At 43.8% G+C, this 16416-nt stretch overlaps 1 protein-coding gene across 11 annotated transcripts in view; it reads left to right on the top strand.

The window, feature by feature from the left end:
- The window catches only part of Frem1 (Fras1 related extracellular matrix protein 1), a 154587-nt gene that overhangs the window by 96626 nt on the left and 41545 nt on the right, over positions 1-16416 (top strand). For 8 of the 11 annotated variants that reach the window (XM_006538013.4, XM_011250055.3, NM_001198811.2 and 5 more), the window contains 2 exons: positions 5373-5637; positions 15154-15565. In XM_006538013.4, coding sequence (XP_006538076.1) covers positions 5373-5637; positions 15154-15565 — 677 coding nt within the window. Of the gene's footprint in view, positions 1-5372; positions 5638-15100; positions 15566-16416 lie in introns of those variants that run through there. The other 3 variants (XR_390326.4, NR_154662.1, XR_001784157.2) reach the window with 2 other exon arrangements.

Below are 16416 nucleotides of genomic sequence, written 5' to 3'. Positions count from 1 at the left end.
TTTATGATGTAACTTACACCAGGATGTTAAGAATCATATCTTGTTCACAATCCCAGAGTCCAAACATTTTCAGATCAAATCGTCTTTGTCCTTGATCCATGCTTTGTTGACTAAATGCTTCCTTGTTCAGCCTCGTTTTCCAGGATGCTCAGGATTAAATTCTGTGATTTACATGCAATTAAAAAAAACAACTTTATTTTATGTGCGTGCAATAATTATAATTGTCCTGAAATAATTTTTCTTCATATGAGTTATTCTTGTCTTTGGGGGTGCTTATATTATATTTCACTTATTTGTTTTCCAGTTATAAAATGTATTCTATAACTAAGAACAGTCAGACAGATCCGAGGTAGATGACGCTGAGCATATTTATTCTTCTCTGCAAAAATATGACTGTGCTGGTTGGGTTTTGACAACATGACATCAGGGAAGATGGAGTCTCCGCTGTGAAATTATTTCCATCAGATTGGACTGTAGACAGTTCTGGGGGCATTTTCTTGACTAATGATTGATGTGGGCGGGCCCATTCTCCTGTGGGTGGTACAACCTGGCCCTGGTTCCTGGAACCTATATCCCCTGGTTCTGGGATGTAGAAGAAAGCTGGCTGAGCATGCCATGAGAGCAAGCAAGTAAGCAGTGTCCCTCCATGGTGTCTGCTTCAGTTCCTACCTTGGGTTCCCTTGGTGATGGAGTGTGTAACCTGTAAGCTGAATCCCTTTCCTTACTCAAGTTGGTTTGGGCCAGAGTTTTTATTACCACAGCAGAAACTTAAGTTAAGTAGGACACTTATGTCCAGGTCAAGGTGTCCAGGCGAATGGAATACACTAGCATTTTGACACATGGCAAGTAACATGTTAGTGCAGGCTATCTTCTCACTTCCTTCGCTTTACAGAATGGGAGAAACCATGCCACAAGCACCTGGGAGTTCCTCTTGCTCTTTTGTATGGTGTTTTATCACTGCACAACATTGTGTTCTGTTTTTCTGTTGTTTTAATTTATGTTCCTTAACAAGGTATTTATCAGTTGCTTATTATATTTCTCATGACTTCACAAGTATAACTTTTTAAGAGATCTAAAAATTTTTTTATTATTATTTGAACATTTTCTTTTTTTTCCATTTTTATTAGGTATTTAGCTCATTTACATTTCTTTTTTTTCCCATTTTTTATTAGGTATTTAGCTCATTTACATTTCCAATGCTATACCAAAAGTCCCCCATACCCACCCACCCCCAGAGATCTAAATTTTTAATGTAAATTCTTTTTGTGTGTGTATGAGCTTTGTTTGCATGCATGTCTGTGTCTACTGTGTGCCTGGTGTCTGTGGAGACCAGAGGGTGTCAGATACCCTGGAACCAGAGTTCCAGATGGTTTTGGGCTGCTGAGAACTAAATCTAGGTCCTCTATAAAAAGCAGCCAGTGCTCTTAACTGTTGCGATATCTCCCCAGCCCAGCACAACTTATTTCAAAGAGAGTGATATGGAGTAGCTGGTTGTACCATCTCTTCTCTTAGGAATATGGGCTTAGCTCTGTCTAGGACATATTACATACAACCTTTCACCTTCCAGCTGTGATGTGATATGCTGTGATTACCATAACGGCAGAGAGGATGCCTTTAGGAGACATTTAGGATGCACAGGTCTGTAGTTTATCTGGAGCAGCAGCAGGGGGAGCTGGGTGCTCTTCCTCCCCCGAGAGGTGGCTGTGCTCCTGGCAAAAGTGCCCCACAACATTTCATTTCCCCTGCCTTCTTTGTTCCTCTTACTGCCTCCCTGTGTTTATTGCGGTTATCTCAGAGCGTCTGCAGCTTAGATTTTCATTTGAATTTAGAATGGTCTTTGATTCTTGCATTTCAATTGGAGAGAAAAAAAGCACAGTATGCCCCCAAATACCAGTTAGGTCATTTGAAACAAAATTCCACAATCTTGCCATGCCTGGCAACCAAGGATACCTCCAGATTTTGCTTGGACAGAAGATACAATGGTTAAGAGCACTTGCTGCTTCTGCAGAGGATCTGCATTTGGTTTCCAGTACTCATACGATGACTTAGAGCCATCTGTAACTCAAGTTCCATGCACACACGCAAGCACACACACTCATGCACATGCGCGTGCATGTAAAACACTCATATAACAAACAAACAAAGAAGATATCTCCAGGCTTTGGCAAATATCCTGAAAGACAGAGAAAGGGTTTGGGTGTGGGTGGGAGTGGGAGTAAGGGGGGTGTTGTGTGTTGTATGAGTTTATGTGTATAGTGGGGGGGGGAGGGTTGGTATGGTGTATGTACGAGTGTGTGTGTGTCATGTCATGTGGTATGTGTGTGCACTAGTGGCTCTTGTTAAAAACACTCATGTAAAATTGCACCATTTCAGGCCAACAAGATATTTCACTGGGTAAGGGAACTTGTCACCAAGCCTGACAACTTGATTTCAATCCACCAAACCCATATGGTAGAAGCAGAGAAGCAATTCCTGCAGATCAAATTGTCCTGACCTACATGCTCATACACGCGTGCTCGCGCGCGCGCGCGCGCGCACACACACACACACACACACAATGAATAAATGTAAAATAAATGACACCATCTTGATGTTTTCTTTTCACTTTTGTTTTCTTAAGAGATTTGTCTGAGTTACTTATCTATTGCTGTGAAGAGATACTGTGACCAAGGCAGTAGTGGGACATTCAGTTTGGACAGGGTTAGTCCATAGCCATCCGAGTGGGGAACCTGGCAGGAGACAAGCAGGCATGGCTCCAGAGCAGTAGCTGAGAACTTAACCGCCATAAGCAGGTAGCAGAAAGCTAACTGGAGATGGCCTGTATTTTTGAAACCTCAGGGCCCACCCCCAGTGACACAGCCCCTTCAACGGGCCACACCTCTGAATCCTTCCTAATCACTTTTACCAACTAGGGACCACGTGTTAAAACACATGAACATATAGGGCCATTCATATTCCCCAGCGAATCTTACTGGCTTTTATGTTTCTAATCTATTTTCACATGATATTCGCCCATTTAGTTCTGATTATTGAAGAGGGGGTGGTACAGCACAGTGGTTGTGAGTTGTGCCTTGTGAGTGACTTACAGCCAGTTCTGTCTCCAGCTTTCATTAAGAGATAGCCTCCAGCAGTAAGTAGCTCCTTCACATCCCAATCTCTCTATCTGTAGTCTGGGGGTTGGGATAAAGCTCCTCCCGGCAGAAGATCCCCCATTCCTGTGCCTGACTTGAAGGGGACTCTGTTCATTTTTATTATTTACTTATTTTGTGGTGATGAGAGTTGAGCTTTGGTCCTTGTGTATGCTAGGCGAGCACTTTATAACTGAGCTATATTTTAGAGATGATCGTTTTTAATGGCTCTCTGGTAAATGAAACTGGAGTATTGCCCCTGGTTTGTGAAGTATCACCAGCCTATCTGCTAATCCCTTTATCTTGCTAATTCTCACACCCATCTCTGTATTTCCTTTAACACTATAGAATAGGCGTATTCTAAAATGAGTCCCTGCTTCTTCTGGGAAGTATCTGCTTAGTCCTTGTGACTTGTTCTTTCCTTGTTAGTTAGGCCTTGCCGGGCAGTGGTGGTACACCCATTTAATCCCAGCACTTGGGAGGCAGAGGCAGGCAGATCTCCAAGTTTGAGGCCAGCCTGCTCTACAGAGCAAGTTCTAGGACAGCCAGGGCTATACAGAGAAATCCTGCCTCCAAATCAAAGGCAGGTTAGTTTTGAGTACAGTTTGACCTCTGTCTTTAATATTTACTTTGGACATTGTATTAGTTACAGTACCCATTCCTGCAATTGAATACTTAATAACAGGAAACTTGGGGGCGGGGGGAAGAGGGCTTACCTTGGCTTTTATCGCTAAGGGGTCATACGGTCCCTATGTTGGGAAGGCATAGTGGTGGACCTGAGGCAGCTAGCTGTCCATTTGCATCCACAGTCGGGAAGCAGGAAAAGGAAGCTGGTGCTCAGCTTGCTTTCTCGGTTCATTTGTTCTGGCCCCTCCCACTAATGGCACTGTCTATATTCAGGGAGAGTCCTTAGCAGTTAAAATTTCTGGAAACACTGTAATAGACACAGCCAAAGTTGTGTTTTCATGATGATTCTAAATCCAAACAAGTTGATGATGAGCATTCACCATCACAGAGATTTTTTTAATTTAAAAAAAATTTTGCCAATGTCATACATGAATATTGTATTTGCACATTTCCACCCTTACCTCTTCTCTCCAACTCCTCCCATTTCTTCAGTGGACCTCCTACCACTCTCAAGTTATTGGCCCCTTCTTCTTTTATTACTATTGCTGCATACACACACACACACACACACACACATACACACACATACACACACACACACACATACACACACACACACACACCCTGCTGAATCCATTTAGTGGCGCTCATACGTATGTGTGTTTAGGGCTGACCCCTTGGGGTTGGATAACATATCAGCTCGTTCCTGGAGAACACTCGTTCTGCCTCTTTCAGCAGCCAATGATTGTCTATAGTTCTCCTTCCAAGGGTTGGTCGAGCCTTGTGAGATTTCCCCTATATACACTGGCATGTCTCCTGGTACTGTCATTTCACAAGTCCTGTTTAGGTAACCATATTGCTAAGTTTTCATGTGTGCAACTTCCCTCATATATAGAAGACGCCATCTCAGCAGACATCCTAGTCTTTCGGCTCCCAGGCTTTCTGGCCCCTCTTCTACTATGCTCCCTGTTCGCTGAGCAATGTTAGGTTGCAGTGTTAATATATCAGTTGGGGCTTGGGGCCCCACGGTCAGCTGTTCTCTGCATTTTGACCAGTGGTGGAGTTCTGTAATGGCCCCACCTCCTGCAAAAAGAAGCTTCTTTGATAGAGGGCGAGAGGTTTTATAGTTGAGTGGGAACAATGGGTTGCTTTCTTCCCGTGGCAGCTCGCACGGTGCCTTCAATACTTGGAGAATACAGAAGTTTCCAGATCAGACCCTGCTCACTTTCTCCAAGTCCTGTGTCTGAAGCCTGTGGTGTCTTCACCAATATGGGCACTGAGGTTTTTTTGTTTTTTGGGTATTTTTTTTTAAATTGGATATTTTCTTTGTTTACATTTCAAATGTTTTCCCCTTTCCAGGTCTCCTCTTCAGAAACCCCCTCTCTCATCACCCCTCCTCCTGCCTCCATGAGGGTGCTCCCCACCCACCCACTCCCATCCTCCCACCCTGGCATTACACTGGGGCGTCGAACACCCTTGATTTATATTTTAAATTGATTTATTATGTTAATAAGTATATTTAATATATTAATACGTATTAATAATATTACAGATTTATATATTACATTGATTTATATTTTAAATATAAATCTTAACTAAAATTTCCTTGCCACACAGGTGATATTGTCATTCATGCAAAACCACTCGTGGTAGTCAAAGGTGACAGAGGTCTCTTGACGACTGCCACCCTTCTGGCTGTGGATGGAGCAGACAAGCCTGAGGAACTGCTCTACCTCATCACCTCCCCACCACGGCATGGCCAAGTGGAGTACGTCCACTCTCCTGGAGTCCCCATTGCCAGCTTCAGCCAAATGGACATAGCAGGACAGACAGTGTGCTACATACACAAGAGCAGGACAGCTGTCCCCACTGACAGCTTCAGGTGAGCCCAAGACATTTTTTTCTGCCCCCCCCCCCTTTAAATCAATGCTTAGGAAGAGAAAAGGAGTGAGGTCAGTGTGCCCCACTCACTGCATTAGCCACTCATTATGTGTTTCTGACATGAGACGTTGCTTATGGATACACAGAACAGTGTGATCTTTTAGAGGAAGGAACATGAAGTCCTTTCCCAGCTCTCCTAAAGCTGTGTTTTCTTGTGTTTCCCAACAGTAGGAAAGGCAAAAACACGCTATTAAAATGGCAGAGGCAAGGCAAACAACCACGGCTGTGGTTAAAAGCTAAGTGTCATACGCAGATGACACTGCGTCCAAGCCCTTCTCTGAAAGGAACACAAAGAACGGAGAAGACCCTGGCTCCAGAAAGACAGAAATGTAATTTCCCTTCTCTGAGTGCATTTTTCTATCGGAGGCAAAGGCACATATTAGCATAATAAATTTGGCATGAGCAGACACTGCCTTTTGACACAACATGTTCCTGTAACTATATCATAAATCACGTTGTCACAAAGTGGATCATATTTCCCCATAGAACCCATGCTATAATTGGGGACTGTGCACCTGCTCAAGGATTCGGTATCAAATAAATCACGGGGATGAATAACGATCTGGGGTGAAAAGGCAAAGATACAACGTCAATGCAAATCTGCATCTGTTTAAAATGTGGAGATTTGGTATTAGTCTCGCAAAAACAGGAGGCATTCTGAGGGCTCTAATAACTGGAGGCTAGCTAGCTAAGCATGTAGTTCTTCATAAAAGCAGAGACCCGGGCCAGGGGCAAGGATCAGCCAAGCTTGGATTAGCCATTGGGTATTGATCCAGCCTTTACTTTTACCAGTTAGAGAGCATCAGTTTGTCTGCCATAGACAGAGGACAATCCTTTTAACTTCTGGAGTGCCCTGCAAAATAACGTAAGCATAGCAGATGCCTGTATTATCCAGTGGCCTTCCATGAACTTACATGGACTATAAGGGCACCCACATTTAAATGTTTTCTCTGTATATTTCACCTACTTAAATTCCTGCTGTGATGAGCTGTCTGTCAGCAAGGATGATATTCCTTGCCATTTGAACTTTTGAAGGTATTTCTGAGGGATGGTTTTGATTGAGTCTAGTCTTAAACAACAACAACAACAAAATACAGACCGATATGAACAAATATTTCCTCTGTCTCTTGTATGTGTGCTCATGTGGGGGTGGTGCACATGTGTGTGCAAGTACATGCAAGAATGGAAGATAGAGCACAACCTGGGTGTCGGTCTTCAAACACCACCCACCTTGGTTTTGAGATAAGGCCTCTTCTTAACCTTGATCTTACACAGCAGGCCAGGCTGGACGATCAGTGAGCCCAGGAAGTGTCCTCCCTCTGCCTCCAGCATTTGGATAACGTGCCAGTGCACTCAGGGTTTGGTTTGGTTTGGTTTGGTTTGGTTTGGTTTGGTTTGGTTTTGTTTTGTTTTGTTTTGTTTTCAAATATGGGTTCTAGGACTCAAATCCAAGTCCTCATGCTTTCAAATCAAGCCCTTTACTAACTGATCCATTCCTTCTGCACCCTCCTTCTCTTTATAGATGTCCTAAAACAGGAAGATAATTATTTAATTGAGCCATACCTTTACTAAGTTTGTGCTTGAGTACTGTTGCGCATTAATGAAAACATCAGAAGGGAGAGGTCCCTCTTCTCATCGGCTTTGTCGTTTAAGTTGTATATTGCCATGGTGAAAACACAGGTTCAGGGTCATTTATTGCCTTTGTGATTCACTGCGCCATAAATGTCATCAAGTTACACGGCCACTTGTATTACTGGTCCTTCTATGGGACTGGAGAGTGCTCATTGTATTTGCCAGTTAGGGCCATAGGGAGTTTCAAATGAATTAGGCACGTGGCATGCACACAGCATTGGGCACTTAGGGCGAACGGAGTTGTTCTTACCCTGGTGTTGCCCTCAGTGTGACACTGTTTCCTTGGCTGCCGTCTCACCTTCAATCTTTGCAGTAGCAAGCGTGATCATGGAGGAGTAAGGACATTCAGACAGGAGTAGAGCTTACTCTTTCCGGTTTGCTAAGGAAACGGGTGCTCCTTAGTCTAACGCATGTTTATCGGAAGGAGGGTGTTTGATTTTATACCCATTTCTGGGGCCTTTTGCTTCTCTCCATTCCTGTTTCTCTAGTTAATGCCCACAGGTCTGTCAGCTCCAGACAGTAATGGCTGCTGGAGGAACACTGCAATGAGCTGGCTGAAGAAGCCAGTGAATGAATTTAAACTGATGTAGGCAAGTGAAGGTGAGATACTGAGATGGCAGAAAACCTAAACCCAAATCCCTTACTACGTATGGGAGCACCACATGTGGGAGCAGTACACATGGGAGCACCACACATGGGAACACTACACATGGGAGCACCACATGTGGGAGCAGTACACATGGGAACACTACACATGGGAACACTACACATGGGAGCACCACATGTGGGAGCACCACACGTGGGAGCACCACACGTGGGAGCAGTACACATGGGAACACTACACATGAGAACACTACACATGGGAGCACCACACGTGGGAGCACCACATGTGGGAGCATTACATATCCCAAATTCTTGGACCTCATGCCAGTTTTGGCAACTCCAATCTCAGCTGGAAATCTGTCTTTTGAAAGGCACTCCCCAAGAATCTGATCACGGATGCCTCAGGACCAGCATCAGTGAGCTGGCCTAATCCACTGCTCTGAGTGTGTCTTCTTGAGCCTGCATGAAAATTTCCAGAAGCCCTGCCAGGCCCTCCTGTAGACAAAGGGAACTAGGGGGCTCATGGGTCCTCACCTCAACGTACTAACTGGACCTTCACTTCATTTTGTTTCTTGATATTCTGTTTTCTGTTTGATTTTACATACTGGGTTTCTTCAGCAGAAGTTTGTGGGGAAGCTCCTCTTGTCCAAATATCCACGTTGTTACCTTGGTCAGGGCACTAGACACTCTGTATGTCTTTCTTCCAAGCCTCTAGCCACCATTTTGAGAGAGATGCGATTGTTACCAGTTTGTGCACAGAATCCTAAATTTGAGAGACAAAGGCATTGCCCAATTGACGTAACAACTGTGCATCAGGACTTCCTTGGGAACTGAGAGTTTATTACAAAAGAAGTATTCTTTGCACTATACCTTTATCTTAGCAAAAATTAGTGGAGACTCTGTTTGTGCGAAGGAAGCCCTTCAATGTGTCATTCTGATCTGGGGCCAGCAGTTTTACATATTTATAATGGAAGAGCCTCGCATCTGCCCGAGATCCACATTTTAATCTTGTCATTTCGCTCACCCAATCAAGAGCTGCCGTGTTGTTTGTCAGGTGGCTCTAAACCAAAGCCGAGTGCCTGTTTTAATGAAAGTGTGATCATGGTGCGTTTTAAAAATTAAATATATGCAACCAATCTAATCACCCAAATTTATGTTGCTTGCTGTTAAATTTGGCACGGAATTTGGCTGGGTAAAAGAGATGAATTCTATGGTAGAGAATTTTCCCTCTTTCTCTTTTTTAATGTAGGATGTGGCAGCATTAATTAAATAGGGTTTAATGGTTGAATTTTACCTTCTGCAAAAATATTTTGTGAATCATAAATTTCCCCCGCATTGTTTGGTGCTGCTGGCCTGGAAGAGAGATTTGGCAGCCCACTCTAGGACAGATGACATGGAGCGATTAGCAAGCTGACTTCAGCTGCTGGCGGCTGGGTTCTGAAAGAACATGTTAATATCCTCCATTTTGACATGCCGGCTGGACTTTTTTTTTTTTTTTTCCTGAGGAGCTGGCACTATTTATGACTCCATTTTTATCTTTTAAATGCCATGACAGATGGTAGATTCTTCAGCCAACTCTATTGCCAGGAAATGCAGAAAGCTTGACAGCATTGTGGTAATGGTAAAATCAGACCAGGCAGACACCCCTAGACAAACCTGAAGTCATCCCCCAAATTTTCTGAGAGTGCTGGTCATTCTGGCTGCATCCTTTTTCAGGGGGCTGGGAGGGAATGGAAGGAGGGAGTAACAAGGGAAATCAAACAAAATGGACCTGCGAACAGAGCTAATGCTCCGCACGGCAGCCCTCCTCACCTCAGGGTGGACACCACTGACTTTCAGAATATGTTTGCAGGGTTGTGAAGGCAGGCACACGGGTGAGTCTCTCTCTTTGCTTCCATTTTGCGGGCAGGAGTTCTGCTGACCTTGTTTTGTGACTGTGCTAGCTTTATTCTGATGGGAATCCAAGCAGAACCATTCGCTCTGTCTCTCACCCTAGTGGAGGCTTCTCTGCCAGTGAGTAGCTTTCATCATTACTCACAAAAGTGGGATGGTGCATTTGATCCAGTCATGTTTAGAAATCACATCTTTTTTCATCCCTGACTTATTAGCTTTAGGTCAATGCAGACAGCTGCTTCAGTGTCCCAGCTGGGAGCACTGGCCTCAGTAAATGTATTTCTTACTCTTCCATGGTCCCTGGCCTGATCACCCTCATTCCCATCTGTCACATGGCACATTGCCTATTTCCCAGGTGGTCAGATTCCCCAGCATCAGGCGGGGAGGGGTGTGGGAAGGACAGGATGGGTCAGGAGACGATTTCAGTGTCCTCTAAGAGGTCGTGTGTGGCCCTGACACTGAGCTTGAAAGACCTGTTTTCAAAGGACTGAGTCTCCGGTCAGATATTAAAAATGGCCACCTTGGAACATCCAGCTAGTCACCTGGGCTCACACTAGCTCTTGATTTGTCTCACTTCCTTTTAATTTCTTCTTCCTTGTTAGCTGATATTTGACAGCCTTTTAATAGAGGCACAAATTCTTTAACTCTACAAGTAAGGCTAATATTAAAAATGCAGATCATGAGGGTGAGGAGATGGCTTAGCTGGTAGAATGCTTGCCATGCAAGGGTGTTGGCACACATCCGTAACCCCAGAACCAAGAACCAAGGAGGTAGACACAGGCACATTCCTAGGGCTCACTCTTTGCCCACTGCTGCCGAACTCATGAGGTCCAGATTCAGTAAAAGACCACATCAACAAACAAACAAACAACCATAAGAGCAATCAAGGGAGACACCTGATGTCAACCCCTGGCCTACACACATGTACACACACATACACATGCACACACAAACACACACATGCACCTGCATACACAAGGGTGCACACTCCACAGGGACACACACGTACACATGAAATAAAGTTTAAGAAAATTATAAAATTATAAATTATAAAATTATAAAATGGCATGCCTTTTAGCCTACATGGCTGCTGAGTTCCTGATAACTAATTTAAACTCCCCCAGAAAGCACATTTGATGTTGGGATGTGGTAGGGGACAGAGAGTCACTTCATTTGAGAAGAGGTTTGGGCAGGATGGACAGTGTGAAGCGTATGTCAGAGATGTAAATGGGAGAAGAGGCCTTGGAGATGTGTGTGTGTGTGTGTGTGTGTGTGTGTGTGTGTGTGTGTGTTCGTGAGCACACACGAGCGTCTCACTTCTTTCATGTGTCACTTCGGGTCACTAGATAGAGCTACAAGAGGGGAGCCTGTGCTGATATCACAGGGAAGAAGAGAATGAAGTCAGTCCTGTGAAGATCCTTGCCAGAGACAGAGCCAAGTGCTGCCCCTCAGAGTGCTTCCCCACTCTGAGGTCACTTCGACGCTGTCCACAAAGTCTGAAGAACACACACATAGCTCTTTAAGTGCACTTGATTTTTTTCATCAAAATTATCTGATGATACTTCATGTTCAGCCAAAGAAAATTTCCAATTTGTATAGAACTTATACATCAGAGAAAATATGATTGCTGATTTTATATATATATATATATATATATATATATATATATATATAATTTCCAGAACAATTCAGTATCTTTCTTCAAACTGTGCATACCAATGCTCCCGGGAAAATCACATTGTTTACAAACTTAGATTAGGGATATGTGAAAGTTTTAAACTTTATTCCATTTAGCTATTTCAACGTTGGGAACACCAATTGCTATTCTATGTGTCACATCTTATTTTCCTTGAAGACAGTCTTTGTGGCTAGCTAATTAAAACCTCAAAATCTTTAGGATTCCCTGAACTTGAGAGCTATAATAACACCTGGCCTGGAAAGATCTGTCCATGGGCACAACAGTGGCACTAATGTCATGGTAGTAACCAGCTGCTTTCTGGTTGGATTTAAGTCCCACTTCATAAGATAGAATTAGTGCTCAGTACAATTAGTGGAGTCCAAAATCATGGCTAGCAGGGTCATAGGCCCTAGGGAAAAACTTAATACTAAATGGACATAGTAGTAAATTGTACCCTAAGTTCTCATCTTATTACTGACAACTGATTTAAACTTCCTCAAAAAGCACATTTTATATGGGATCTGTTAGGAAACAGGAAACCATTTCACTTAAGAAGTGGCAGAAGAGACAATGAGTGTATCTTTCAGTCCTCATCAGAGACCCCCACCCAGCCTAGTAAACGGTGATTCCCACAGATCCACAACTGATCCATGTGTAGCAAACAAAGGACCATAGAGTGCTCAATTCCGAGTGATATCTGGATATTGATATCATCCCCCTCACCCTATGGCTTAGGCCTCATCATCACAGCATGGGGCAGAAAGATGGTGAGAGCCAGCAGTGGTGGGAAGACAGCAGGAAAACATTATTTGCCAGACACGACAGGTCCATTGCAGAGATGCACTCACAGCAGCTGTGACTGAATGCGTTAAGACCAAACCAGCCGTAATAGCAGCATGGGTGGGGAGGGTCCCATGGCTAGCTAAGGAGCTATTAGTCACTGATGGCTGCTGAAGTATAGACAGTCACTTTCCATTAGGGATGGGACCTAAGGAGCTTCCCGTTCTTCACTTGATTGCCCCACACTTGTGAACATAAAGGTAGCATTAAGTGAACCTAGTTTTAAAAAAGTAGCACAAGAAGTTAGGAGAGAAAAGTAGTAGAGAGAGATAGTGGGAAAATTGGGGGAGAAAGAGGAGAAGGGAATAGATTTGAGCATGTATGAAATCATCAAACAAAACCTTTTAGCATAATCTTCAAAGCAAAATCTGCACTCAGCCAAGTCTATCTCCCTGGACTGTTAGTCAAGTATGCTTTTCCCTGAGTCCTTTGCCCCAGGAAGGCTGGTTTCACAGCCTGTCTTCAGGTCCTTCTTGGTCAGAAACAACTCATCTCCTCTCAAATCCTGGAGCACAAGAGCCAATTCAGGGGATAAAGAATTTCCTGGTCAAATATGCCAGATTTGTAAACTAAATGCCATGCTTTCCCTAGTTAAAGGAGGGTTTTGTGTGATTTAATGTTATATTCCAGTAAAATATGCTATTGCAAATTTTTACATCAATATAAACGTATTCCATATATTGTTACTCCAGTGGAGTTTGCAGCCTGCATATATATATATATATATATATATATATATATATATATATATATATATATATTCCAGCACCCATGAGTGATGAGTGGAGAGAAGCTGCTAAGAACCAACTCTGAGTAGCTCTTAGTACATCCATCCCTTTGCTCTGTGGTAAATTTGTCCATCTCATTTGATAGTAGTAAACTTCTAACTTTTCGGAGTTCTAATATTGTGTCTTATTTACAGACATAAGTTCATATGCTCCTTTTCCTTCAAACACCACGATTAAAAGCAGGTTAGGGGAAGAAAGGTTTTATTTGATTTATACTCCATGATTGAGGGAAATCAGGGCAGAAACTCAACCAGAAACTTGAAGCATGCTACTCACTTTACTGGCTTGCTCTGACAGACTCATGGTTATCTGGCTTTATTATATAGCTTAGGATAGCTTAGGGAATGGTGCTGCCCATAGTTGGCTAAACTCTCCTCCATCAGTTTAAAATCAAGCCAATCTCCAACAAACATGCTCACCATCCAGTCTGATTTAGATAATCTATTGATGGAGAGTCCCTTCTCAGGTGACTTTAGGCTCTGCCAAGTTGACAGTTAATGCTAACTAGGACAGTTCATGATATCATTAAGTTTACTTGCAGTGGAAACAAAATGTTGAAACATTATCAAAAACCAGTGTTACTGGGTGACTGGCTGCAGTGAATGGAATAGCCCTAGTTTTTGACGTAAGGAAAACATATACTAAAGATTGTAAGAGAGGTCTACTGACCCCAAACTTGTGTCATTTCTACTTTCTCTTCAAAGTTCGACATTGGTACTTGGGGACTGCAACTCTTGATTTTTTTGTGTGTAGGGGGGATAGAGGGGTTAAGCTATAGATTGAAAAGTCTGTAAGAAGAGAGGATGCAGAGACAAATAATCTGAGTTCTGGTACTAACTCTTATCTACATGTTCATGCCCTCTACTAGGTTTCTAAATTTCTCTTTTCAGCAGGGAAAGATCCTTGTCCATCATCAATACCTACATATCTCAAATGAAGCAGGTGCAGAAGAACACATGTAGGCCCTAAGAGGTTAGAGTCTCACATAATACCGCGGAGCTGGGTGGCATCTAGTATTCATCTGGCCTATCCTCTCATCATTTTACAAATTTAGGATAAGAAGTCCCAGAAAGGAGAGTGAGCTAGATAAGTTAACATGACTAAATAATGTGATCTGCCCTTTACAAATGTTCTTACAAACACTGCTGCCAGACACAGTGGTGCACATCTGCAATCTCAGCGTTCCCGTGGTGGCATGGGAGCTGGTGACACAAGAATCTCTGCAATCTCGGGGGTGGGTGTGGGGGCACAGCTAGCCTGTCGTATACAGCTGCAAACAACAGAACTTGTTTCAAATAAGGTGGAAGGTAAGACCTGACACTGATAGGCAGATTGTCCAATGACTCTGCACATGTGCTGTGGCAAGCATACACACTCTCACAACCCCTCTCCCACAGAGGGAGACAGAGACAGAGAGACAGAGAGACAAAGAGACACAGAGACAGAGAGACAGAGAGACAGAGAGACAGATAGAAACGGAATTTTTTTTCAGAAATAAAAAGGATGTTTGAGACAGTGGTAGAGCCCTAGACTAGCACGTGTAAAGCTCTGGGTTCAATACCCGGTACTGAGAAAAGCATGAAAATATACAAATTAGACTAAATTATCCTATTCAGTGTCTCATTATACCATGGTCTTTAAAGTTCTGTTTTCTACATTCCATGAAAAAATATTACTGCAATATTAAAATATATGAGCACACAGTAGCTACCCGTACAATGGGTCCAGTGCGACAGGAAATTCTTGCTTGGGACTAAAGATTACACTGAGTTTGCCTGCTTCATCGTAGGAGGGGTATCAGTGATGCTAGGAAAATACTCTTGGATGTAGTATGACCAATGTGTATGTTGCTTAGCAACTGGTTTACTAACAGAAGGATGCTCCTCAGGAATCCCCTCCCTGCTTTCCCCTTTGAGTCTCAATGTGGTGTGTCCTGTAGTAAAGGTGTGTGTGTTATCATTTCATTCCAGTCGATGGGGACACAAGAGCCCATGCTGAAGGCTGCCTTGCCTCTCTTTGCCAGATTTACCATCAGCAATGGACTGCAGACCCAGCGTGGGGTGTTTGAAATCACACTGCAGACTGTGGACAGCGCCTTGCCTGTGCTGACCAAGAACAAAAGGCTGAGGCTAGCCGAAGGGGCCATGGGCCTCCTGTCCGCTGATCACCTTCAGCTGACTGACCCCGACACACCTCCAGAGAACCTGACCTTCTTTCTGGCTCAGCTCCCACGCCACGGGTACCTCTTCCTGAGAGGGAAAGCACTCCAACACAACTTCACCCAGCGAGATGTGGACAGCGGGGGCGTGGCCTACCAGCACTCAGGAGGCGGCGCCCGGGAGGACTATTTTACTTTTCTAGCCACAGACAGGAAGAACCAAGGCTTTGTTGTGGATGGGAAAGTTCAGAAAGAGCCTGTTCGCTTCACAATCCAGGCAAGTATGGCAGGCACGTAGTTTGTGCCCTCATGGTGGAAAGCATGGTAGCTGGCAGGCATATCCTGAAGCAGTAGCTGAGAGCTTACATCCTGACCCACAAGCCCATGGCTGAGAGAGTAAGACAGGGTCTGGCATAGACGTTTGAAACCTCAAAGCCCACAGTGCCAACAAGCACACACCATCTAATCTTTCCTAAGCAGTTCACCAACTGGGGTCTAAGTGTTCCAATACATGAGCTATGGGGCCTATCCCATTCAAACTACCATGCCTCCTCATATTTGAAAAGCATGCCTGCAGAATGTGGTGGCAATAAAATAAGATTAGGTTATCCAAGGCACTCACACATTGCCTGAAACGTATTTGAGGTATGTATTAGACTTTTGAAATTATAATTGTGCCTTTAGGATTCTGCCTAGTCAGGCAGGTCGTTTACTGGCATTGTAAGTATAGAAACTTACAAGGATCCATCAGTATCACCCAGGAGCTGATGATGGCGATAACAGTAGCAGCAGCTACAAACACCCTTTTCTCACTTTTAATTCTTAGATAGTTCCATGGACCTATATCATTCTCATTTTCCCATTCCCCCACTCATCCCCCTACCCTACCCATTGAAACTATTCTCCAACATCTTGTGTGTGTGTATGTGTGTGTGTGTGTGTGTGTGTGTGTGTGTGTGTGTGAGTGTGTGCGCGCGCGCGTGTGACCCACTGAGTTTGATTAGTGTTGCTCCCATGAGCGTGGGTAGATTATTCGCTGGAGCACGAGGAACATCTCAACAGCGACATCACTGAAGAAAACAATGCTCTCTCCTCCAGCAACCATTAGCCAATAGGACTTCAGGGGGC

Source organism: Mus musculus, chromosome 4 (genome assembly GCF_000001635.26).
Source record: "Mus musculus strain C57BL/6J chromosome 4, GRCm38.p6 C57BL/6J".
In the NCBI taxonomy this organism is placed as follows: Eukaryota; Metazoa; Chordata; class Mammalia; order Rodentia; family Muridae; genus Mus; species Mus musculus.
Note: the sequence above shows the minus strand (reverse complement) of the source record. Positions and strands in the feature narration are given on the sequence as shown.